Source organism: Petaurus breviceps, unplaced genomic scaffold (assembly GCF_028583685.1).
Source record: "Petaurus breviceps papuanus isolate PSGF00001 unplaced genomic scaffold, PetGlider_PUasm1.0 90692, whole genome shotgun sequence".
Lineage (NCBI taxonomy): Eukaryota > Metazoa > Chordata > Mammalia > Diprotodontia > Petauridae > Petaurus > Petaurus breviceps.
In genome coordinates this window covers 5,214,288-5,240,954 of record NW_027187313.1, presented here as the reverse complement: position 1 = coordinate 5,240,954, position 26,667 = coordinate 5,214,288, and the positions used below count along the sequence as shown (strand labels likewise).

The window sequence follows — 26,667 nt, the reverse complement described above, 5'->3', positions numbered from 1 at the left end:
GTTGCAATTGCTAATTGTATTTCCCTCCACGGTATTTCCCCATTTATTGTATTCTTTCTTCTTTTTACCCTGCCCCTCCTCAAAAGTGTTTTGCTTATAACTACTCCCTCCCCTAATCTGTCCTCCCTTCTATCACCCCCTCTTTTTTCCCCCTCCCCTATAACTCTCCTCTAGGGTAAGAGAGATTTCCATACCCCAATTGAAGGTGTGTTATTTCCTCTTTGAGCCAGTGAAGTTCACTTACTCCCTTCTCATCTCCTCCATCTTCCCCTCCACTATAAAAGCTTTTCCTTGCCTTTTTTATGTGAAATAATTTGCCTCATTCTACCTTTCCCTTTCCATTTCTCCCAATGCATTCCTCTGTCACCCCTTAATTTTATCTTTTTAGATATCATCCCTTCATATTCAACTCACACCTGTGCCCTCTGTCTATATATACTCCTTCTAAATGCCCCAATAATGAGAAAGTTCTTATGAGTTACAAGTATAATCTTCCCACGTAGGAATGTAAACAGTTTAACCTTATTAAAGTCCTTATAATTTCTCTTTCCTGTTTACTTCTTTGGGCTTCTCTTGAGCTTTGTATTTGTATTTTCTATCCTGCTCTGGTCTTTTCATCAAGACTGCCTGAAAGTTCTCTATTTTGTTGAAGTTTTTTTTCCCTCTTAAGGATTATACCCAGTTTTTCTGGGTAGGTGATAGTTGGTTGTAATCCTAGCTCCTTTGCCTTCCAGAATATTACATTCCATATCATCCAATCTTTTAATGCTGCTAAATCTTGTGTTATCCTGACTGCAGTACCATGATACTTGAACAGTTTCTTTCTGACTGGTTGCAATATATTCCCCTTGACATGAGACCTGTGGAATTTGGCTATAATACTACTAGGAGTTTTCATTTTGGGATCTCTTTCAGGAAGTGAACTGTGGATTGTTTTCCATTTCTATTTTACCCTCTAGTTCCAGAATATCAGGGAAGTTTTCCTTGATAATTTCTTGAAAGATATCTAGGTTCTTTTTTTTTTTTGATCATGACTTTCAGGTAGTTCAATAATTTTAAAATTATCTCTCCTGGATCTATTTTCGAGGTCATTTATTTTTCCAATGAGCTATTTAACACTGTCTTTTATTTTTTCATTCTTTTGGTTTTTTATTGTTTCTTGATTTCGCATAGTCATTAGCTTCCATTTGCTCAATTCTAATTCTTAAGGAATTATTTTCTTTAGTGGGCTTTTGTACCTCTTTTTTCATTAGGCAATTCTATTTTTCAATGCATCCTTCTCCTCACTGGTTTTTTTGTGTACCTCTTTTATCATTTGACCTAGTCTATTTTTTAAGGTGTTATTTTCTTCAGTACTTTTTTTGTGTGTCTCCTTTTCCAAGCTGTTCACTCTTTTTTCATGATTTTCTTTTATTACTCTCATTTCTCTTCCAACTTTTCCTCTACTTTTCTTACTTCATTTTCAAAATCCTTTTGGGTCGGATTTTCTGTTGTTTGCTCACTTTCCCAGTCTATTTCTTTACTTTTAACTCATTACAGTGGAGCTCTGCTTCAAGGATGGAAGGTACACTATCCCGAGCTTCAGGATTTTTTTGTAGCTGTCTTTAGGGCTACTTCTAGAGACCTGTAAGTTTTTAGTTCTTCCGAGGTGAGTGTTTACTGCTCTCCTGGCCTATGGTCTGGCCTGAGAGTGACCACAAGTGCTCTTTTCTGTTGTGGGTCTCTACTCCACTGCAGCCTACAAGCTCTAATGTGCTAGTGCTCCTCCTTGCCCTGGCACCGTCACCCAGATTCAAGTATGGACAAAGCAACAGTCCTACCCCCAGTGCCAGAAAAAAGACCCTTTAATCTCCTTCTAATCAGCTTTCAATTCCCTTGCTGTCTATGGGCTGAGAGCTCCAGAAGCAGTGCTGCTGCTGCAGCAGATTCAGTGGCTCCCAAGGCCTGCTCTGGGTTTGCTGGGGCCCAGTCTGTACCAGAACAGCCTGCACTCGACTGCACTCCACTATCATCCCAGTGTGACATACCTTCCTGACGAACTTCTAAGTTGTCTCTGACTGGAAAATATTTTACCCTGTCCTTCTGTGGGTTCTGCTGCTACATGAATTGTTTTATGGCATTATTTAAAGGTGTTCAGAGGGGTTTGGGGAAGATTTCAAGCAAGTTGCTACCTTTGCTCCACTATTTTGGCTCTGCCTCTCAGTTACATGATTTTATCCTTAGAAAGCCAACATGAGTTTTTGCATAGCTAATTTGTAATGCTCAACTCAACAAAGCACACATTTAAAATCACAAATCTGGAAAATTACTGTTACTTCCTGAGTGAGTTATCCCAAAGTTATCCCAAAGCAAAAAGAGGTATAGGAAACAGTGTTGGTGCAGAGTGATGGGCTTTAAGGTAGAGGACCCAGGTTTGAATCCCAGCTCTGCCATTTAATATGTGTAACCTCTGGCAATTCACTGAACTTCCTTGGGATGCAGTTTCCTCAATTTTATTTTATTTATTTATTTTTTAAAGCAATCAGGGTTAAGTAACTTGCTCAAGGTTACACGGCCAGTTATTTCTGGGTGTGGTGCTAAGTATCTGAGCCCGGATTTGATCCCCAGGTCATCCCGACACTGGGGCAGGTGCTCTTACTCGCTGAGCCACCTGGCCACCCCTAAGCAATTGAGGTTAAGTAACTTGCTCAAGGTTACACAGCTAGGTGTTTCTGGGTGGGTACTAAGTGTCTGAGCCCAGACACTGGAGCCGGTGTCATTCTGACACTGGAGCCGGTGCTCTTACTCGCTGTGCTACCTGGTCGCCCCTAGTTTCCTCAATTTTAAACTGAGGGGGTTGTACCAGAGGGCCTCTGAGGTTCTTTTCAGCTCTAGAACTATGATCCTATGAGGTTGCTCTAGGGATCTCTAAGGACCTTTCCAGTTCTAAAAGAAATAAAGTATATTTTAATATAGTTCTAAGGTTATCAAATTGAAATTATGACTAACCAAACTTTTAAAAAGTTTTCTCCTGAACAAGAATCCAATCTAATTCACACTAAATAATGTTAAGTACCTGCCATGTGGAGGGCACAGTGCTAGCATATGGAGATCCAAAGACAAAACTGAAAAACAGTCCTGCCCTCAAAGACATTACATTCTGCTTGGGGTTATGACATAGAAACAGATCAATCAATAAATTATAATTTGAAAAAGGTAAGAAAACTACTAACTAGAGAGTTTATGGAAAAAGTTTTAAGCAGGAGGCAAAATGTGGAAGATGAACCAGATGAGACATCTTAAGGTCTTCTCCTTTAAAACTACAATCCTATTATATAATAGATGAACCTTGAAAGAAGCTAAGACTTCTGAGGTAGAACGAAGGAAGGAATGCATTCCAGGTACGTAAGTATGGATAAAAGGAGATGCAAAAGCTAAGACAGGAGAGTAAATGACAAATCCATATAACATAAAGCAACCCACCTAAGAGAGAACATTGAACATATAAAAGGGAATAATATGAAGTACGTCTAGATAGAGGAAAAGGGCTGGAATCAGGAACATGAAGGACTTTAAATGTTATCCTGAAGAGTTGGTATGTTGACCTATATGGATGAGGAAAACAATGTACATTCTTAAGCAAAGCTGTGCCATGCTCACATGCTTTAGGAAGATTATTTTGGTAGTTGTGGGAAGAATAGACTGAGTAGGGGAACCTAGAAGCCAGGAGACCAATTAAAAAGCTATTATAAAGTTAACAGCTAAGAAATAATGAGGACTTGAGTTAGGAGGGTGGTTATTCAAGTAAAAAGATGATGACAGATGCCAAAGATGCTGGGGGAAGCAGAATCAGCAAAACTTGGCAACTTACTGGGCTTAAAGAAAAATGCTAAGGAAAAAATGTTTTGAAGCAATGAATCGTAAAGAGAAACCTATTTCATTCTATGTCCAAATTCCAAATACTTGTACTTTGTAATGTCTTCCTCCTTTCTCCCTTAAAAAACAAACAAAAACATACATGCATTTCCCTCAAAACCTACTTACTACACTAGTTTACTAAAAGGTTCAAATTTTTCACTTTCTTCCTGGAAAGAAAAGGAGGAAAGAAAACAAAAACAAACAAGCAAACAAAAACCCTAACCCTTGTATCCCAAAGAGATTATTGAAGTGGGAGGAGGACCCATATGTACAAAAATATTTACAGCAGCTCTTTTTGTGGTGGCAAAGAATTAGAAATCAAGGGGCTGCCCATCAATTGGGAATGGCTAAACAAGTTGTGGTATATGAATGTAATGGAATACTATTGTGCTATAAGAAATGAGGAGCAGACAGACTTCATAATAACCTGGAGAAACTTAAATAAACTAATGTTGAGTGAGAAGAACAGTACCAGGAGAAATTTGTTCACAATTACAGACACAAAATATGTGTGACACTAACTTTGATAGACTGGAATCCTCTCAGCAATATAAGGTTATAAAACAACTCCAAAAGACTCATGATGGAAAGAGATATCCACACCCAGAGAAAAGAGCTACAGAGTCTGAATGCAGATTGAAACAAACTCCTTGTTCTCTTTCTTTTTCTTTTGTTTTGATTCCTCTTTCCCATTGTTCATTTGATTGGTTATAATCCTTTGTAACCTGACTAATATTTAATGTGAAGATATATGTAGATCCAATATTTGATTGCATGCAGTCATGGGGAGGTGGGGGGAGGGTTGAAACTCAAGGGACTGTGGAACTGAATATTGTAAACTAAAAGTAAATGAATTAATTAATTAAAAAAAAAAAAAACTAACTAAAGTTAGGTGCAGAACAGGCCAAAACCTGGTATAGAAATCTCCTCTGGTTAAAATAGCATGGTATCATCTGGCATAAAATCTCTCCAGTCCTCATCTATTGCTCAGATATGGCATATTCATTATCTTTCCAAATATTCTTCCTCTCTCCAGACAATGTCAAAGACCTACATTGATCAGTTCTTGGATCAACTCTTATTCCTAACTTTATGCCAAGAAGATAAAAAATGGTGAGCAACTGCTAGGCAGAGCGAAGATGGCTGAGTAGAAGCACGACCTTCCCGCAGCTCCAGCTTCCACCTTCCCCAATCCATGTAAAAAGGGGACTCTAAACAAACTTTGGAGCTGCAGAACCCACAACATGACACAGAGAAGCTAACCTCCTGCTGAGGACAGCCCAGCAGGCCAGCAGGAATCAGCCAGTGCAGTGCTCTGGGAGCTGAGCCCAGGCCCACACTGAGGCTTTAGCCCCAGGGTGGGCCTGACCAGCTGCCAGCCAGAGGGACTGCAGATCAGCAGCAGCAGTGGCAGTTTCCAGATTTATCAACACATAGATGCAAAGGACAAAGTGAGAGGTCAGTGCAGTCTGGACTTTGGGACCAGTAAGTTGGAGTGCATGGCTTTTACCCCCGGGGCCAGAGGCCGCTGAGACGCCCACACAGCCAGCCAGTGCCACATGGTGGCTTCAGCTCCTGGCCTGCAGAGTGTAGGGGGACCAAGCATTAGCCTAAGGGGTAATGGCTCTTGCTTTAACCTGCTTGGATCTGGATTGCAGTCTAGGGTGGAGGTCCTGGGGTGTGTCCAGCTTGCCAGAGCATGTGGAGACCTCAGAGAGGGCACCCATCTAATACCTCCGGCAGCTGAGAAAACCCCAGCTTTTGGGACAAAAGCTCCCCTGTCTGGTGGCAGAGTCCTACTGTGGCAAAAAGCCCAAAAGTCAAGTCATTGAGTGGCAAAATGAGCAGGCAAAGGAAACAAAGCAGACAGGAGATTCCAACATTACACTCCTATTTTGGGGACAAAAAGGATCAAAGCATGGAACAGGAGGAAAACAGTGAAGTCAGAACTCCTGCACCTAAAGCTTCAAAGGAAAATACAAGCTGGTTACAGGCCATAGAAGACCTTAAGAAGCAGATAAGAGAAGTGGAAGAAAAATTGGGAAGCGAAATGAGAACAATGCAAGAAAATTATGAAATGAGAGTCAACAGCCTGATTGAGGAAAATAATACCTTAAAAAACAGACTTCACTCAAATGGCAAAGGAGGCTCAAAAAGGCAATGAGGAGAAGAATGCCTTAAAAAGCCGAATTTGCCAGATGGAAAAAGAATCTCAAAAGCTCAATGAGGAGAATCATTGTTTCAGAATTAGATTGGAGCAAATGGAAGCTAATGACTTTATGAGAAATCAAGATGCTGTTAAACAGATCCAAACAAATGAAAGAATAGAAGGCAATGTGAAATATCTCATGGGAAAAACCACTGACCTGGAAAATAGGTCCAGGAGAGATCATTTAAAAATTACTGGACTACCTGAAAGCCGTGACCAAAGTAAGAACCTAGAAATCATCCTCCAGGAAGTTCTCAAAGAAAATTGCCCTGTTTTAGAACCAGAGGGCAAAATAGAGGTTGAAAGAATCCACCGATCACCTGCTAAAAAAGATCCCAAAAAGAAAACTCCTAGGAATATTATAGCCAGGTTCCAGAATTCCCAGATTAAGGAGAGAATATTACAAGCAGCCAGGAAGAAACAATTTGAATATTGTGGAAACACAATCAGGATAACACAGGATCTGGCAGCTTCTACACTGAGGGATCAAAGGGCTTGGAATATGATATTCCGGAGGGCAAAGGAGTTGGGATTAAAACCAAGAGTCACCTACGCAGCAAAACTGAGTATCATGTTTCAGGGGAAAATATGGTTATTCAGTGGAACAGAGGACTTTCAAGCATTCTTGCTGAAAAAACCAGAGTTGAATAGAAAATGTGACATTCAGATACAAGAAGCAACAGAAGCATGAGAAGGTAAACAGGGAAAAGAAATCATAAGGAACTTATGAAAGTTGAACTACTAACATTCCTACATGGAAAAACAATAATTGTAACTTATGAAACTTTTCTCAGTAGTTGAAGGGATTAGAAATATATATATATATATATGAGAGGTGGCCAGGTGGCTTAGCAAGTAACAGCACCAGCCTCAGTGCCAGGATGACCTGAGGATTGAATCCAGGCTCAGATACTTAGCCCTCCTTTCTCTTTTTTCTTCTCTTATATATACTCTTATCTTGGGAATTTCATACTCATATATATACTTATATACTCTTATCTTGGGAATTTCATTAACACCCATGATTAAATTCTTATCTTGATAATATCCCTAAGCTACTGAATTGCCTATCATCTAGTGTGAAATCACCTAAAACTCAGCATGTCCAAAACAGAACTCATCTTTCTCCCACTCCCAAACCTATAGCTGTTCCAAACTTTCCTATTTCTTTCAAAGGCACCATACCTATTCCAGGCTTCCAGGACTGCAACTTTGACATTAACTCCTAACTCACTCTCACTTCCCATAACCAAGCACTTGTCAAATCTTGCCATTTCTACCTCTACAATATTTCTTGCATTTGACCTCTCTGAAAACACATAGCTGCGTTAAATTCAGGCCTCAAATTCAGGCCCTCAGCACTACTCAGCTAGAATCACCTAATTGATCTACCTACCTCAAGTGTTTCCCCACTCCAGATCAAGCTATACATTTTGGCCAAAATGATTCTCCTTAAATGCAGAACAGATCTTATCACTCTCTCACTTGATAAACTCCAGTAGATTCCAATTTCCTTTAGAATAAAATAGAAACTACTCAGTTCCATTTTTAAAGCCCTTCATAACCTGTACTTAACTTATCTTTCCAACCTTACTGGGCTTAATTCCCCTCCTCCACACTCCACATAATGCAATTCAGTCAAACTAGCCTTCCCTCTGTTCCTCATACAACACTGATTGCCAAACTCTGGGTATTTGCACAGGAAGTTCACAATTCCTGGAATAAACTCCCTCCTCATCTCCACTTTAATCAATCCCTCTCTTCCTTCTAGAGGCAGGTCAAGCACCAACTTCTATAAGAAGTCTTTCCTGATTCCCCAACAGTTAATGTCTTTTCTTCCAAAATACCTTGAAAAACTACTTTGTATTTATTTGTATTCACTCTCTCTATATTTATTTTGTATATACTTGCTGCCTCCCAAATTAAAATTTAAGCCCCTTCCAAGTAGAGATTTTTATTTTTTGTCTCAGAATAACCATATGTGGGTCTGACATACAGTTGGGGCTTACTAATTGCTTATTTATTCTAGCTTAAAAGCCATCGGGGAGGTAGGTGGCATAGTGGATAAAGCACTGAACATGGAGTCAGGAAGATCTGAATCCGAAATTGGCCTATAGTAACTAGCTGTACGAACCTGGGCAAGTCACTTAGTTTTTCTCAGTTTTCTCAACCATAAAATGGAAATAAGAGCACTTACTTCACAGTTGTTGTCAGGATCAAATGAGATCATATTTGTAAAGCACTTAGCATAGTGCCCGATACACAGTAGACACTAAATAAACGCTTCTTCCCTTTCCCCATCTCTACCCCATCTTGAATACTTAAAAGTTTTCATACCATCCTACCAACTTTAAGCAGAAGTAGTAAATTTATCATTCCAAACTATACTTTTTGGGAAACAATTAGATAATTTGGGAATGCTATTTTCAAAATCAAGTTGAATCTGAAGACAATTAAAATTCATTTAATAACCCCAAAACAGAAACTAAAGGTTAAAAACTCCAAAGTAAAGGTTCAGGTAGATAGAAATAACTAAGCCTAAAATAAAATGGGAATTATGAAAGCACTAAACATCAATAAAAGTTAAATACCAGTATTTGTATTCAAGCTATATTCACTGCCTTGAGGTAAAAGACATGATAGGAAACTTTTTTTTAAATCAATCTACAGGGTTAAGGCAAATCTAGTCATTTCAAAGAGACTACTCACTTTAACTGGACTTTTACCTTTCTTTGAAATTGCTGAAATGTAAACAATGTGTAAGACGGGAAAGTGAATGAATTCAGTTAGAAGTCCCTAAAACACTATTTCAACAAACAAAAGTATCTTACCAGAAACTGTGGCCACACTTCGTCATATATGCTTCTTCAATCATATCAAAACAGATGGGGCTAAAAGAAAGCAAAAAATTAACATGACAAGTTTGTTTTCTTAAAAGCAAGTACAAAGTAGCACAATTTTAAAGAAGAATCAGTGATAATACCAGAAAAATAAGAAAAAGCATGATTTTCAGGATGCCTATCAACTTTAAATAACTTCACCTTCCAAACTTCACCACTCTAATTATACTGATGCTTATGATGCTGACTCCAAAGAAGGGTAAAATCTTGAAACCTTTTCTACATTACAATAAAGTGAATAATGTTTTGTATATTTTTTGAGAGGCAGTATAGTGTTCTGGAAGTAGTATAAGAAAAGACTTGGATTCAAATCTCACCTCATTCACTTAAGAGTTATCTGAGTACAGACTTCCTTAAGACCTTAGCCATCTGATAAATGGTGATAAGAAAACTAGCGATGTATAATGGAAAAAAAACTGAGATGGTAATCCAGAGACACCAGAGTTCTAATTCTAACCAACAGTATTAACTGTGTGCCCACAAGCAAACCACTAAACCTCAAAAAGCATCAGCCTCCTTTTTTAGAAGATGGGTAAAAACAGCACCTACCTCAAAGGGTTGCTATAGGATGATCAAATGATATGTTAAGTTCTTTGTAAATCTTAAAAAGTATTATATTTTAGTTGTATTCTATTTCTTTGACCTTTAAGCCACCCATAATATTTATGCTAGCTCTCCTTCAACTATTGTTTTGAGAAACAGTATGAATACTATATAAGAAAAGAAATGGATTGAAGTCAGAAGATCTAAGCTCCAATCCTACTTCCACGACTTATTAGCAGTATGTCTTGACCTCCCTGAGCATGGTTCCTCACCCTATAAAACAAGAAAAATAATATCTGTACAATCTCCTTCATAAAATTACTGTCAGTTGGTCAAAGCTCCTACTAGGTGTCAGGTACAATGCAAAGCACTGGGGATATATATAAGAAAGACAAAAACCAGTCCCTACTCTCAAAGAGCTCATCATTCACTGTGGAAGAAAACATTCAAAAAACTAAGTACAAACAAGATACATACAGAATAAACTGAAGATAAGCAATAATGGGAAGAATTATAATTAAAGGGGGATTAGGACAGGCTTCTTGAAAAAGGAAAGATTTTAGCTAGAATTTTCAAGGACTCCTAGAGGAGGAGATAAAGGAGAAAATTCTGGAGGGGGGAACAGAGATGAAAAAATATGGTGAAACTTATCTGAAGTCAGGAAATGTTGTCTTAAACAAGGAACAACAAGGAGGCAACAGTCACAGAACCCAGAGTACCTGGGGTAAGAAATAAGGTATAAGAAGACTGTAAAGGTAGGAGGGGGACAGATTATGAAAGGGTTTAATACAAAAATAATAATAATAATCTTGTATTTATCTTGGAGGGAATAGAGAGCCACTGAAATTTACTAAAAAGAAGTGTGACATGGTCAGATCTTTTTAGAAAAATCAATTAAGACAACTGAGTGAAGGATGAACTGGAGCAGGGGGTTACTTCAAACAGACTAACTTGAAAGACTAGTGCTACAGTTCAGGCATGAGATAACAAGGGCCTGCACCAAACTGGCAGCAGTAGCCAAGCAGATAAAAAAGGATATAAAAGCAGAGTAAAGCAAATAAAAGCAGATAAAGGAGCATACTGCAAAGGTAGAATCAATAGAACTTGGTATAAACTAGATATGAAGAGGTGAGGTTAAGTGAGAAGTCAACACCTAGGTTATGATCCTAGGAGACTTCAAGGATGGTGGTCCTCTCAGACATAACAATATAACATAATAAACGTAAGAAAGTTAAGAGAGGAGGGCTTGGTGAGAAAGATAATGAATTCAATTTTGGAAATGGTGAGTTTAATATATCTGTGCCACATTCTATTACAAGTGTCTAATAGGTAACTGGAGATATGAGACTAAAGCCAGGAGAGAGGTTAGGACTAGACAAGTAGATTTGAAAATCATCAATGTATAAATAACAACTGAATCCATGGGAGGTGATAAAATCGTCAAGCCAAATAGAATAGGGGGATAAAAAGGGAGAAGAGGGCCCAAGACAGAGCCTCAGGTTAGCTATCTGGATATGGGTATGATCTGGATAAAGATCCAGCAAAGCAGCCTAAGAAGGAATGGTTAGCTAGGTGGTAACAGAAACAGGTGACAGTAGTGTTATGAAAACCTAGAGAGAAGAGAAAATATCGAGGTGAAGAAGGTGATCTCTCCAGTGTCAAAGGGTAGATGAGACAATGCTACCAGGTTGGATAATTAAAAGATCATTGGCAGGGGCAGCCAGGTGGCTCAGCAAGTAAGAGCACCAGCACCAGTGTTGGGATGACCTGGAGATCCAATCCCGGGCTCAGACACTCAGCACCACACCCAGAAATAACTGGCCGTATAACCTTGAGCAAGTTACTTAACCCTGATTGCTTTAAAAAAAAAAAAAAAGATCACTGGTAACTGGGAAAAAAGAAAACAGAGAACCAACAGTTAAGTGAAGGAGAAGTGAAGGCACCAATTGTAGCTGGTAGTCTCAAGTTTAGCCACAAAAGAGGAAAGATTTAAGAAAATAGCTAGCTAGGGGGTCACAGACCAAGTGAGGAGAGTTTTTTGAGGATAAGAGATGAGTGAGTAGGCATTAGAGGAAGAGCCAATAGACAGGAAGAGATGAAATTTTCATGAGAGAGTAGAGATGATAGACAAGGCAATCTGCTAGAAAAGTTGGGATGCAATTGGATGATTTGTGCATGCAAAGAGTTTGGCATTAACAAGAAGGGTATCCTTGTCTCAAGAAAGGGGAAGGAAGAGATACTGCCAGAAGGCATATGAATAAGGTGACTTAAGGAAAAGAGGAAAAGAAGGAACTCTCAATTTTTTCAGGTAAATGTGAGGCAAGGTTTTCAGTCCAGAGAATGAGGGGAATGAGAGACATTGGAGGATTGAGGAAAAAAATGAAAAGGTTTGGAAAAGGCACTATTATGAATGTTATGAGGTTCAAATACCAGAATGAATGTAAAGGACTGTGCAAACGTTAAAGAACTATGTAACTGACAATAAATAATATATTTCAGTCAGTTATTCAATAAACATTTATAAGCACCTACTATAAGCCAGGAATCGTTCTAAGAAAGATAGTTTTTTCTCTCAAGGAGTTCACAATCTAACTAAGGAGAAAACATGGAACCAACTAAGTACAAACAAGCTATATACAGGATAAAATGGAAAAAAAAAAATCAACACAAGGAAAGCATTAGAGTTTAGGATGATTGAGAAAGCCTTCCCCTAGAAGGTGAGATTTTAGCTCAGAATTGAAGAGTCAGGAAAGTCAAGAGGCCAAAATGAGGGAGAATATTTCAAGCATGGCAGTTAGTCAGTAAAAATGCACAGCGTTGGAAAATGGAGTGTTTTGTTTAAGAAATAGCAAGGTCATTAACCAGAATACCCCATTTTCCTGTCTTAGAAAAAAGTTTGCTTGGTAATCAAATGTAAAGCACTTAGCACAATGCTTGGCATATCAGCACTACCAATGGAAGTAGCCTGTACAAAGGCATGATGAGGCTATCAAATGCTGAGTTAGGAGAACAAGAAGTAGGATAATTTGGCTAGAATATCTACTCAAACCTTAAAATATGACACAACCATTACCAAAATAAATTTTCAGCTAAAAAATCTTCAGTTGGTCAAATGCAAAATCCTATTTTACTAATAACTCTTTTTTAAGTCCAGAAAAAAAGTTTAACAACTTTATTTCTGACAAAATCAAGTCAATCCAAATTTACACAGCAAACACAAATATACCCATGTAAAAACATTCTCAAATAGTATTTTATGCTTGAATTTTTAAAGTTATGTTAAAATTCAAGTATATCAAGCATAATTTTCCCACATTTTCTATTAGTTGCAAGCTCTCATGAAATAATGGAAATTATTCAGGATTCCAACAGGTTCTGAAATAAATTTATCATTAATAAACCTAGCAATTTCTCACAAATCACTTTGCAGACAATGCTTAGAATCATATTTTACAACTGCTTTTAAAAAAATAATTGTAAATAATAAGAAATAATAAAAGTGTTCTCAGTGGAATTGTATGTCAAACAGTGAATGATATAAGGGTAGACAGCTCCCTGATACTCTTAGCGAAGTCTTCTGTTCTCTCATAGTTGAGTCACATATCTAACTTCCAATGAGCGGACGGTAGCAATATGGTATACAAAAAAAAATTTTGCTTAATTTTGGATTAGACTCTATAGTCTCTAAGGTCTAGAAACGCTTCATGTAAAAGGTAACCCTTAAGTCAATATGGTGCCATCTTTGAGATGAGAACTGAGGCATAACTACGAAATTTCACATCCAGGTAAGTTTCTGAGAATTATGACTTATAATGGCCCAATGGCCCAAGGAAAAGAAGACTTGCTTAGGGATCAAAAAAACTAGATTTTAGAGTCTTCAGTCTTTTACAGATGCAAAGATATGATCTTGGACAAGTCATTTCCCCTCAGTGGGAGTGAAGTAATTTTCAAAGTACCAGCCTAACATGTATAGTTACAGGCATAGGTATATGTACACACATATCAAATGTGCCTTCTGCCACTCTTCCCATTCACCCATCTCAAATGATGAAATGGCCTTACTCCCTTACTAATATTACACCTATTCTTATTCAAGAGATCTTATTACATCCCATCTCCTCCCCCAGATTACCCCCTCCATCAACCTCACTCTTTCACTCATTTTCAATCTCTTCCTCTTTTCTGACTCATTTCCTACTACCTACAAACATGTCCACACTAAATTCTAGTGTCTTACCTCTGTTAATTATTTCCTATTTATCCAGTATATAATTTGTTTTCTGTGTATGCATATATATGTATACACATACATATATACATATACATACACACACACACACTTGTTGTCTCCCCTACTACAATGTGCTCCTTTTGGGCAGAGAATGGCTTTTGTCTCCTTTTGTATCCCCAATATATGGTCCCTGGCACATGGGTGGAGATTAATACATGGTTTTTGGTTGACTGATTCATTATATTTGAGCGATCTTTTAAGCTAAACCTTCCTACCATCCATTCTGTTCTCATTTAATTTAAAAGTCTGATTGTTTAACAATGGAGACTCATTCATGTTAAGTGTACTCTTTTTCTTTCAGAGATTTAGGACAGGATGGCATCAACTGCTTTTGACACATGGCCCTAAGCTACTAATAAGAACTCATACAATGCAGCAAAATCTTCCCAGGAAACTGGAAAGTAGTCTGGAAATTAGGTTTATATCAATATTTTAAAATAATGGCAAGATAATCTCTGTATAGATACATGATATATAACCTTATCAAAAACAAGATGATCAAAGAAGAAATTCCTTTTCAGGTCTATGATAGGGGAACAGTTTATAACGAACAATAGCAGAAAAGATCACAGAAGATAAAATAGACAAGTTGCTTACCTAAAATTATAAGTTCTTTAAGTATCTGTAGTATTTTTTTTTCATATGGCAATGGATAGCTTATTCTTCCCTTGAAAACTGCCTATTTATTGCCTTTAAAAAGGTCTCAATTCTAAGACATAGGAATTAATTTCAAATTTTAAAAAACAAGTCATTTACCAATCAATAAATGCTATAGGATATGAGTAAACAGCTCTCAAAGGAAGAAATCCAAGCTACATTTTTACATAGAAAAATTCTCCAAATCACTAATAATTATAGAAATGCACATTTAAAACAACTCTGAGGGTCTGTCTAATACCCATCGAATAGGCAAAAAAAATGGCAAATGTTAGAGGAGCTGCAGGAAAACATAAGACTAATGAATTATTGATGGAGCCATATACTGGTCCACCCATTATGGAAAGCAGTTTAGAACCATGCCCTGAAAATCACTAATTTAAGACTGTCTCCTTTGATCCAAAGATACCACTAACTAGGCCTGTGTTCCATGGAGATAAAAAAAAAAAAAAGAGGAAAAGAATCCACATGCACAAAAATATTTACAGCAAATCTTTTTGTATGGGCAAATGGAAACTAAGGGAGTACTCAACTGGAGAACTGTTAAGCAAGTTATATGGAAGTAATGGGATACTAATGTACCATTTAAAAAAAAAAGGACAGAAGGAATGGATTCAGATAAACTTTGTATAACTTTCATGAACTAACATAGAATGAAGTGAGCAAGACCAGTAGAACAATTTCACTGAAAAGATAACTTTGAAAGACTTAAGGAGTCTAATCAATGTAATAACCAACCAGAATTTCAGAGGACCAATGAGGTAGCATGTTCTTTACCTAATAGAGAAATTTGAAACTCAAAATTTGCTTATGGCCAATTCAGGGATTTGTTTTGCTTGATTATTCACGTTTATTTAAAAGGGTTTGGTTTCTCTTTCTTTTTTGCTTCCAAGGTGGCAGAAGTAGGAAGAAAAGAAAAGAAATGTTCATTAATTTTAAAAAGCTTTCATAGGGGCAGCTAGGTGGCGCACTGAATAGAGCACTAGGCCTGGAGTCAGGAGGACCTGAGTTCAAATCCTGTCTCAAACATTTCACTTACTAGTCCTGTGACCTTGCACAAGTCACCTAACCCAAACTGCCTTACCGTCCCCCCACCAAAAAGCAAAAAAAAAGTTTTTATACTCTTAATAGATACCTAATAACCATCATTCTGGCTTTATTAGATATATGAATTTAAAAGAGACAAAAAGCTGCCGAAAACCATTTATACTCTTAGACTATATGCTCTAAACTGTTCCTCTAACCATTACTTGCAAGTCCTTTTTGGGAACGCTAAAATCTTTCATTTGATCAACAAGAGAAGTTGAGCTAAATTTTACTAACATAATCAACTAATGCCATGTTTCAGATTTGCCTTGTCATTTTATCCTATTTTTTTTATATATTAGTTTTATTTTTGCCTCTAGATTCCACTTGTGAACCTTCAGACTCTTTCTTTCCCTTGTGCATACGTCATCCTGGAACATGTCTCTGACATGCTGACCCCCTTCCTTCTCCATTGTTGAACTCTTCCCGATTATTCCATTTTGGAGAAAAGTCCAGGCTGGCCAAACTTCATTCCCTGTCAGGCTATGCATCTTTCTTTCTTTCTTTCTTTCTTTCTTTCTTTCTTTCTTTCTTTTGAGGGCAATTGGGGTTAAGTGACTTCCCAAGGTCACTCGGCTAGTAAGTGTTAAGTGTCTGAGGCCAGATTTGAACTCAGGTCCTCCTGACTCCAGGGCCGGTGCTCTATTCACTGCACCACCTAGCCGCCCCTATCCTATCTTTTTTATGCTGTGGTTCAGTGCACATAAATGTACTCAACTAATGCAAAATCCAATTTCAAAATTCTATAGATTAAGTTCTGAGCACATAATTAAAATACAGGCTTATTAATTAATACATATCTTGATTCTTTCCAAAAATTATTTTGTCAATTTGTCAATACTGATTTATACTAATCCTATTTTTTTTTCTTTGAGAAGTCATATCATGAGACAGGATGCCATCTATATAACCAAAGTCAGCCAGAGCCAATTGCTGTGTCTAGCTAGAAATCTCGTATGATTTCAAGATAAAATGGGATATCTCTTGTTGCAGTAAGTCTTTTTGATATAAGAATTCTCATATAACTATCTCTGAGATGATTTTCTAACTATAAATATTTATAGTCAGCTACAGAACATGAACCAATGATAGGATGTCAAGGTGGAAACATCCAGGCAAGTCATGGGAAATGTTACTGAGACAAGAGCTAAAGAGATACAGTCATAGTACACCATAAAAATTCTTCCATGTACTAAATTCTTGGTATCAGGTTAGCATATTTGAAAGGACATTAGAAATAATATTATGCATGTCTCTGAAAAGACAGAGTTTACTTGTTCTCTATTTGAAAATGTTTTTGTCAAATTGTTTCAAAGAACAAATCTTACTTGAAGGCAAACCACGAAATTAGGGTAATAACCATTTAAAATTTACATAAGAATTATATTACCATTAATTCACTTCAGTAATTCAATTCAGTTGAGTCTCTACCACTATGTGCCAATCACCATGCCAGGTGACAAATTCAAAAACAAAAAATCAAAGTCCCTGCTCTATAGGAACTTAACATCCTATTGAGGGAGTAAAAGGAAAAGGTGAGGAGGGGAAGGAAGGATAATCAAATGGTATAAATATATATAATATACATGGACATATATACATACATCCATACACACAAACACAATATACACAAGGCAACTGGGAGAGGGGATAGCACTAACAATTAGGGAAATCAAGGAAAGGCTTCTTGTATGAACAAGGAAAAATCCAATTATAGTGAAGAGTGAACACATTCCTGACATCAGAAAGACTATGAAAAGACAAGAGAGATAAGCAATGAATTTTAATGTACAAGGTACAAAAAGCTGAGCAATGGTCAATTAACCAATGCCCTGGATCTGAAGTCGGAGGATCTAAGGTTTGAATTCTGACTTGCTACTACTACATTTCATTTCTCTGGGCCTCAGTTTCTTCATCTACAAAAAACAGGGAGTGGACTTCACAGTTTCCTTCCAGCTCTAAATCCTATGTCTAAATGGTCAATTTCTTCATCTATAAAAAAAAAAGGGAGGCGAGCACAGGGGCCCAAGATGGCGGCCAGCCATTACCAGCATTTCCTCAAGCTCTGTGAGGAATGGCCTTTGGAGGAGACCAAACAGGGCCGAGACTTGGGGGCTTACCTGAGGGTAGTACAGGCCTTTTGGGAGGGAGAGAACACCCAGATTGCTGAGCCTGAGACCTGTGATAAGATGTAGGAGAGCTTAGCGCGACTTCATTCAAACTATTACAAACACAAATATCCACGCCCAAGAGACACCTCTTCAGTGGACTGACAGTGGAAGAATGCAGGGTTGTACTAGCTACAAGATACCTTGGAAGAATTTAAGGAACTGAATAAAGGCTTATGGAAAAAACTTCAGGACAAGTTCGCCACCAAGAGTCCAGATGAGAAGACTAAAGAATAGCCTGTGTCTTTGTCCTCCCCGTGTACATAAGTGTAAAGCCTTGTATATTGCCAAGAATGAAACTGTCCCTCCCTACAAAAAAAAAAAAAATAAAAGGGAGTGGACTTCAAAGTTTCGTTCCAGCTCTAAATTCTATATCTAGATGGTTTTTAGGTTCCTTCCAGCTCCAAATTCCATATTGCTATTTTAAAAGTAAAAGTCAACACAATTCAAATTCTGTATGCATGTTTGTGAATGACATAATTAGGCAAAAGGAAAAAAAGCAATTCTATTCAGATGTTCAGAAGTCATTTACAATGGCATTTGGTATAGAGCATCCTATAACCAAGATCATGTGGTATAAGACTAAAAGTTTCAATGGGAAAAACAATTCACAAAACAACTGACTAGGTAAAATCCAAGATAAAAAACTTCACATATTCATTATACAAAGAACATCAGAGTACAAACTAAACATATTCTATTTGAAATTGGTTTTTAAGTTCCACAAAGATTAAGAATATTCAGAGTCCCACGTGAGTTGCACAGGCCCAGACCTGGAGCAGTCCCAACCAGCCAGAACAAATTTCAGGAGAGTGAATCACTGGAAGCTATGGCAGTTTCCAGACTTCTCAACCCATAAACTCCAAAGAGAAAGTAAAAGGTCTGGAGGGAATTCTGTCAGAACTGGAAGACAGAAGAGTATGGTCTGGCCCCTGCCCCCAGAGCTCCTGACTGAAAGATCGTAGGAGGACTAAGCCACCATTCAGACAGTAATCACTCTTGCTTTAACCTGCTTGGATCTGGGTCAGTCTTGGGTGGTGGTCCTGGGGTGAGGAATGCCAGTGTGCCAGAGCTTGTGGTGGCTGTAGAAAGAGCGCCCTCCTCACAGCTCTGACAACATGTGCAAAAACCCCAGCAATTTGGGACACAGCTCTCTCCACTCTGGAAGAAGAGTTCTACCATGGCAAAGACTCAAAAGTCAAGTAATTGGCTGGCAAAATGAGCAAGCAGAGGAAGCACAATCAGACCACAGAATCCTTTTTTGGGGGACAAAAAGGATCAAAACATGGAACCCAAAGAAGACAACAAAGTCAAAACTCCTGCATCAAAAGCTTACAAGAAAAATATGAACTGTTAATAGGCCATGGAGGAGCTCAAGAAGGATTTTGAAAATCAAGTAAGAGAAGTGGAGGAAAAATTGGGAAGAGAAATTATAATGATGCAAAAAAATCATGAAAAGAGTCAACAAATAGCCTGCTAAAGGAGACCCAAAAAAATACTGAAGCAAATAACACCTTAAAAAATAGACTGAGATCGGCTAGGTGGTGCAATGAATAGAGCACTGGCCCTGGAATCAGAAGGACCTAATGCGGCCTCAGACACTTAACATTTACTAGCCACGTGAACTTAGGCAAGTCATTTAACTCCAACTGCCCTACCTTCTTCTCTCCAAAAAAAAAACCCCCAAAACAAAAAAAAGACTAACTCAAATGGCAAAAGAGGCCAAAAAAGTCAGTGAAGAGAAGAATGCCTTAAAAAGTGGAATTTGCCAGATGGAATAGGAATTTCAAAAACTCACAGAAGAGAATAGTTCTTTCAAAATTAGATTGGAGCAAATGGAAGCTTGACTTTATGAGAAATCAAGATACTATAAAACAGATCCAAACAAATGAAAAAACAGGAGGCAATGTGAAATATCTCATTGGAAAAACCACTGACCTAGAAAATAGATCCAGGAGAGATCATTTAAAAATTATTAAACTACCTGAAAGCCATGATCAAAATAAGAGCCTAGAAATCATCCTTCAAGAAATTCTCAAGGAAAATTGCCCTGATATTTTAGAACCAGAGGGCAAGATATAAACTGAAAGACTTCACCGATCACCTCTTGAAAAAGATCCCAAAAAGAAAACTACTGGGAATATCAGAGTCAAATTCCAGAGTTACCAGGTCAAGTAGAAAATATTACAAGCTGTCAGGAAGAAACAATTTGAGTATTGTGGAAACACAATCAGGATAACACAAGATCTAGCAGCTTCTATACTAAGGGATCAAAGGGCTTGTAACATGATATTCCGGAGGTCAAAGGAGCTAGGACTAAAACCAAGAATCACCTACCCAGCAAAACTGAGCAAATCTTCAGGAGAAAATATGGTCATTCAATGAAATTGAGGATTTTCAAGTATTCTTGATGAAAAAACCAGAGCTGAACAGAAAATTTGACTTTCAAATACAAGAAGCATGAGAAGGTAAACAGGAAAAAGAAATCTTAATAACTTATTAAAGTTGAACTATTTACATTCCTACATGGAAAAACAATAATTGTAACTCATGAGACTTTTCTCAGTATGAGAATAGTTGAAGGGAATATATATATATATATATATATATATATATATATATATATATATATACGTATAGGAGGGTATATGTGTGTATAAATACATATGTGAGTGTGTGTATATGTGTGTACATCTATACAAAGGGCACAGGATCAGTTGAATAGGAAGGGATGATATCTAAAAAATAAAATCAAGAGGTGAGAGAGGAATATAATGGAAGAAGGAGAAAGAAAGAGATAGAAGGGTAAATTATCTCATTTAAAAGAGGCAAGAGAAAACTGTTACAATGGAGAGGAAGAGCAAGAAGGTGAAAGGGAATGGGTCAACCTTACTCTCATTGAATTTGGCTTAAAGAGGGAATAACATATACACTCAATAGGGTTTCTTACCCCACAGGAAAGTAGGGGGGAAAGGGACAAGAGGGGAGATGATAGAAGGGAGGGCAGATTGGGGGAGAGGGTACTTAGAAGCAAACACTTTTGAAAAGGAATAGGGTCAAAGGAGAAAACAGAATAACTGGAGGGCAGGATAGGATGGAGGGAAATAGTCTTTCACAATATAACTACTATGAAAACATTTTGCATAACGACACATGTACAACCTGTATTGAATTGCTTGTCTTCCTGGTGGAGGGTGGGTGAAGAGAGAAGGGAAAGAATCTGGTAATCAAAATTTTAAAAACAAATGTTGAAAAAAAATGTTTTTTACATGCAACTGGGAAATAAGATATATAGGCACTGGAGTATAGAAAAATCCATCTTGCCCTACTAGAAAGTTGGGGGGTGGGGGGCATGATGGGAGAGGATAAAAGAGAGAACAGATTGGGGGAAGGGGTATTCACTAAGCTCACTATCTTGGGGTGGGGGTAGGGGAAAGATGGGAGAAAATTTGTAACTCAAAATCTTGTGGAAATAAATGTTGAAAACTAAAAATAAATAAATAAAAGATTAATTTCTTAAAAAAGAATATTCACAATATGAACTTAATAAATAAATGATACATCGGTGATAATAATGCCTAGCACAAATTTAAAGATATGAAATAATAACGGGAACAAAATATAAAAACCTAGTTTTTACAACATAGAAATTTTTCTGCATCTAAGAGTGGTAATTTTAATGCAAAAGTTTCATCAAACTAACAGTAAGTCAGTATCTTGTTGAAAATGAACAAACTAGCTTATTTTAGGTGTTTAATGAACAGCCATTCCAAACCTCTACAATGTATCCCAGGATACACCACCATCATCACCTCTAAAAAGAGGCACGTAAACTTATTAATCACCTATGATTCAAATATTATCAAGAAAAAGAATTAAAATTCTACCTCAATTATATAGAACCAAACTATATCAGACTTTTGGAAAACAAAAACTCTTTGCATCAGGGAAGAATGTTAGTATATATATTTTCGTTTGTTTGTTTGTTTTTTTGTCTTTTTTGGGGGGGAGGGCAATTGGGGTTAAGTGACTTCCCTGAGGTCACAAGGCTAGTTTTTGTGTTAAGTGTCTGAGGCTGGATTTGAACTCAGGTCCTCCTGACTCCAGAGCCAGTGCTCTATTTACTTCATCACCTAGCCGCTCCAGGGAAGAATGTCTTAACAGTAACTCTCAGGTCAAAAAAAATAGTAGCATACTAGATCAAAAATATTTCACTTTGTATATAAAATTTTATTCTATAAGAGTGTATAGGAAATGTAAATTTAAAGATCTTTCTTGCCCCTAGGCTAAAGTGCACCTGGAGCCTGGGGTGGGAGGCTTGTTTTTCAGTAGATACTTTTTGATTGGGCAGTGAGTCAATAAGGTTGTTACATTCTCTGAGCCAGGAAAAGACTATATAAACCCTGATGTGCAGCTTTGTTTTGGGGGCTCACTTTGAGAAGTGTTCTGTAATTTGATCAGATGAAACTCTGGGAAGCCATTGTTCAGAGTCCCCCGGCTTTGAAAAACCCAGATGTTGATTTGGTATGGATGTAATGGTTGGGCAATTTGGAAACTGTCTACTTGATCTGTTTCTGTCTTGATAATTCTGTCGGTATACTCTGAAGTTTGGGGTGCTGACCTTTTTCCCCTGAACTAGGTAAAGGATACATATTTGACTGATTAAAGTAAGCTTGTTAACCCATTTTGAGTTGTTTTCCTTTATCAAAGCAGATCTAAGAACCTGTGTTGGCAGCGACCCTGGGGACCCCCGGGGTGCTTGCTGCTACAAAGACCCATTCTAGTAAGAAGCAAAACTTTAAACTGTCAAGGTATAGAGTATTCCAAAAGTCTTAAGTGTAGTTTTCAGATATTCAAGTTTAAAATCTTTGGGACATTCTCTAAATATGCTTTCTTTCACCTACTCCTGTAATTCCCTTTCAGATGGCTTTGTTTCTCTTCTTTTGCCATTATTCAGTGCAAGTGTTCTTACCCTGGTATCTGGAAACTGGGATGTGGAAAAAAATTACATTTTATTTTAATATGATTTTCTTTGTAATGCTATGTATTTTATCTTATGCATTTTAGAACATTATTCTGAGAAGGGACAAGGACATAGGCTTCACCAGACTGCCATTCAGGCCCATGATACAAAAAAAAGGTTAATAATTTCTGGATTAAGGGATAGAATGCTGGAGTTGGAAAAGGAAAACACTTGTTAAGTGCACAATTTATATGTGACAAACTCTTTGAGTCTCAATTACTTTATCTATAAATGAAGATAAGAGCACCTACTTCACAGGGACAAAACAAGATAATGTATGTAAATCCTCTGCAAACTTTAAAACACAATATAAGGAAAGCTAGGTGGCAAAGTAGATAGAGCCACCAGCCAAGGAATCAGGAGGATCTGAGCTCAAATCTGACTTCAGACACTTACTAGTGTGTGACCCTGGGCAAGTCACTTAACCCCAATTGCCTCCAAAAAATAAGTGTTTTTTTTTAAATCTTAAATATTATATAAATGTTTTATTATTGTTATTGAAGTAATAACAAAACTACTATCAATCATTTCATGCTACTTGCAAATATCAATTCTAATTGAATGAGATTAATTTCCTTAATTTCCTAATTATAAAGATTTTGATCTCATTATCAAACTTCCTAGAGGGAACTTATTTCCCTTTCACAAGCCAGTGTCATAGTGCTTTCTCCAGTGATATTCACCCACAAACTTTAATATTGCAAAGATCCATGATATCACAGGAAAGAGAGCTTCACTGAACAGGGCAGATCAGAATCTCTCAAAGACCAAATAGTAAACAAACTACATGAATTGCTATGACTATATGTGTGTGTGTGTGTGTGTATCTGTGTGTGTATGTTCCTATATCAAATATTCTACATTTTTACAAAATGGAAAAAAAAAATGTCCCAAAGTATAGGACCTATGGTTCACAAAGCAACACATCAATTATGAGGAACAATTTGTCTTCTAAGCAGCAGTGCCCTCACAGGTCACTTTTCTTCATGGAAAATAGCAAAAACAAGTAAGAAAATGTTTAAAATGGCCTAGAGTCTTTATCTCAGTCCCAGAATCTATTCTGCACTGTAACAAATTTTATAAGGAAGAGATCAATCATCTCCACCAACTGTGATTCACAGGACAAGAAAGTCAGCCTATCTAAAGCAGTGGGGCACCCTGAGGCAGAGAGAGAGAGAAGAGGCAGCAGGTGCCAGGCAAGTCAAATCACCACCACCACTTGACTGCCATCTTTTGGAGACAATCCAGGTCCCTGGGCCCAAGAGTTTTTGGAATAGTAAAGTTTCCAACCCAGTGCCCACAATCATTATTCTGTGAAGCAACACTTGTCAAGATACAGCCTGGCATTTGCAGTTGCAAGTGTTATAGCCACAGCTACTAAAGACCCAGGAAAGAAAGTTCTAGTTACCAAAATCCTTGACATTGTCAAATGTTTCAAAATCGGAAACTGATATCATTTTATCAATATATATGTTAAAGAAGAGGTAATACCCATCTGTTTTGCCACTACACGCTCAGAAACAAGGGATCTCTCCATCTGACTTGCAGCTGAAACGTTCCATATGTCAAGTATCCCCCATTCCTTTTCCATTTGTGTTCCCAGGGATCAGCATTGTGATTTGCACATAGAAAGTACTCAATGCTATAAGCATTCATTCATGTATTTACCAGTGGCTCAATCCTCTCAGGAAGAGAGGCCTAGTATTTTCCTCACCTCTTTCAAATGCCAGTCTTCATAGACTTATCATATAAGATCTCAACACCCGCATCAATTCTTTTCCATTGTAAGAGTGATGCTGAAATCAACACAAGTTAGCAGGTGACTTTCTGAGGACCCTTCTAGCTCTAAAAATTCTGCGATTCCAGATATCTTCAGGGTCCTAGAGCTCAAAAGTAAGATAATGACTCACCTTCCACTTTTTAGAGTTCTAAGTAGCAGAAGGAAGCATCATAAGTCTGGGACCATGGTCAGCACTGAAGCATTTAGGATCCGATCGATATTCATCTCAATTTCTTTGAAGTACCATGAATCATGCCTGGAACATAATGCCTCCACATTTCCACTTGCTGAAATGTTTCATTCTTTCAAGGACTAGATCAGATAGCACTTTCTCTATGAAGTCTACGTGGTCCCTACCCATGAAAGTGATCTAAGCCCTCAAATTATTTTATAGTACTCTGCCTGGAACTCTCCTTTACCCCTTATCAAGTTCTAATTTTTATCATACTTACTTTTATACATGCAATATCTCTTTTATTGGACTATGTGACACTCTTCTTGGTGGCAGAAATTATACCATTTTGCCTCTTTGTATTCCAAGTACCTGGCATCATGCACTGAAAATACCAAATAATTTAATAAATGTTTGTTGAATAGAACTGAGTATGATTTGTCATGTTATTTCAACTGATGCCTGTATCTTCTGGTGTTTATTATTTTACAATTAGGAAAAAAAAAACACCACTTTAATACTCTACTGACCCTTTTTCCTGTTAGAGGAAAGCAACATAGGCTACCAGAATAGTTAACTCCTTAGTCAAAAAAAGAACAAGATTTTAGTCTTACCTATGCCACTGAATATACATGTGACTTCTGGAACAAGTGTTAATCCCTGTGTCTTTAGTTGCCTTCAAGACAGAAACAAAACTGCCAGTTCCTTCCTAGTTCGGTACGGTTTTAAAGGGAAATGTATAACATAGAGGTAGCATGTTGTAGTGAGAAAAGAACTTAATTAAATTAAATTGATTAAATTAAAGGATTAAATAAGACCTGGATTCATATTTCAGCTATAGTACTTACTAAATAAATATGGTCAAGTAGCAACCTTTCTGAGCATACAATACCACCCTTATAAACTGTAATTAATTCATATCAATCATTACTAAATGCCTATGTGCAAGGCATTGTGCTCAGATCTAAAGATACAATAACAACCAGCTCCTACTCTTACATTCTACTTCTGGGCACAATATATACACAAAGAAATAGAACATAATTTTGAAGAGGGAGAGAGCAATCTCAGTAAGACTTTTGAGATGGACTGGAAAACTGAGTTGAGCTTTGAAGGAAGATAAGGATTTTGAAAGACAAAGACTAAGTGACAGTGTATTCTAGTACAGATGCAAGAATGTAAGAAAGAGACTACTAAGTTCAAGGAAATGAGTAATAATTCAGTTTGGCTGGAACACAGAATGTATGAAGATAAGTAATTTAAGGCTAGAAGGACAGACTCTGTGAATGCCAAAGTATTAAGTACTTTGGATTTTATCCTAGAAACAATAGGTAGCCTCTGCAGGTTTAAGGTTTGGGTGCTCTCCCCACCCCCCCACCCCCAATCATGATCACACCTGTGCCTTAAAATGATTCTGACAGCTGTAGTGAATAACGGGTTAGAGAGGGGAAAGAATGGAAGAGAAAAACCGATAGGAGGCTAGTGCAGCAATCTTGAGCGGCAGTGATAAGGCCCAGAATTAGGGTGATACCTACATGACTGGACAGGACACGGAAAGATATTGTGGAAGTGGATGTCATATAACCTGACACCTGACTAGACAGGGAGGGGTAAAAGGAAAGAAGGCTTGAGGGTATCTCAAAGGTTACCACCCTGGGTTAGTAGAAGGAAAGTAATCAACAAAAACAGGGGAGGAACTAGAAGGGACTAAGATGAGTTACTTTGAATATTCATCAACTAAAGCATTTATTAAATACCAGGTACTATGGTATTTAATAGTACCAGGTCCAGGTACTATGCTAGATTACGGAGATACAAAATAAAAATGAAACAGTTCTTGCTTCAAGGAGGTTACATTCTCAAGGAAGACAACATGTACATACAAGTATATAACAACTAAATACAAAGTAATTCTGAGGGAAGAGGGTACTAGCAGACGGA

General features: G+C 37.5%; 1 protein-coding gene across 9 annotated transcripts in view; it reads right to left on the bottom strand.

Annotated features, from left to right (window-relative positions):
- The window catches only part of COP1 (COP1 E3 ubiquitin ligase), a 248,876-nt gene that overhangs the window by 209,452 nt on the left and 12,757 nt on the right, over nt 1–26,667 (bottom strand). For all 9 annotated transcript variants that reach the window (XM_069065516.1, XM_069065509.1, XM_069065507.1 and 6 more), the window contains exon 2: nt 8,938–8,997. In XM_069065516.1, coding sequence (XP_068921617.1) covers nt 8,938–8,997 — 60 coding nt within the window. The remainder of the gene's footprint in view (nt 1–8,937; nt 8,998–26,667) is intronic.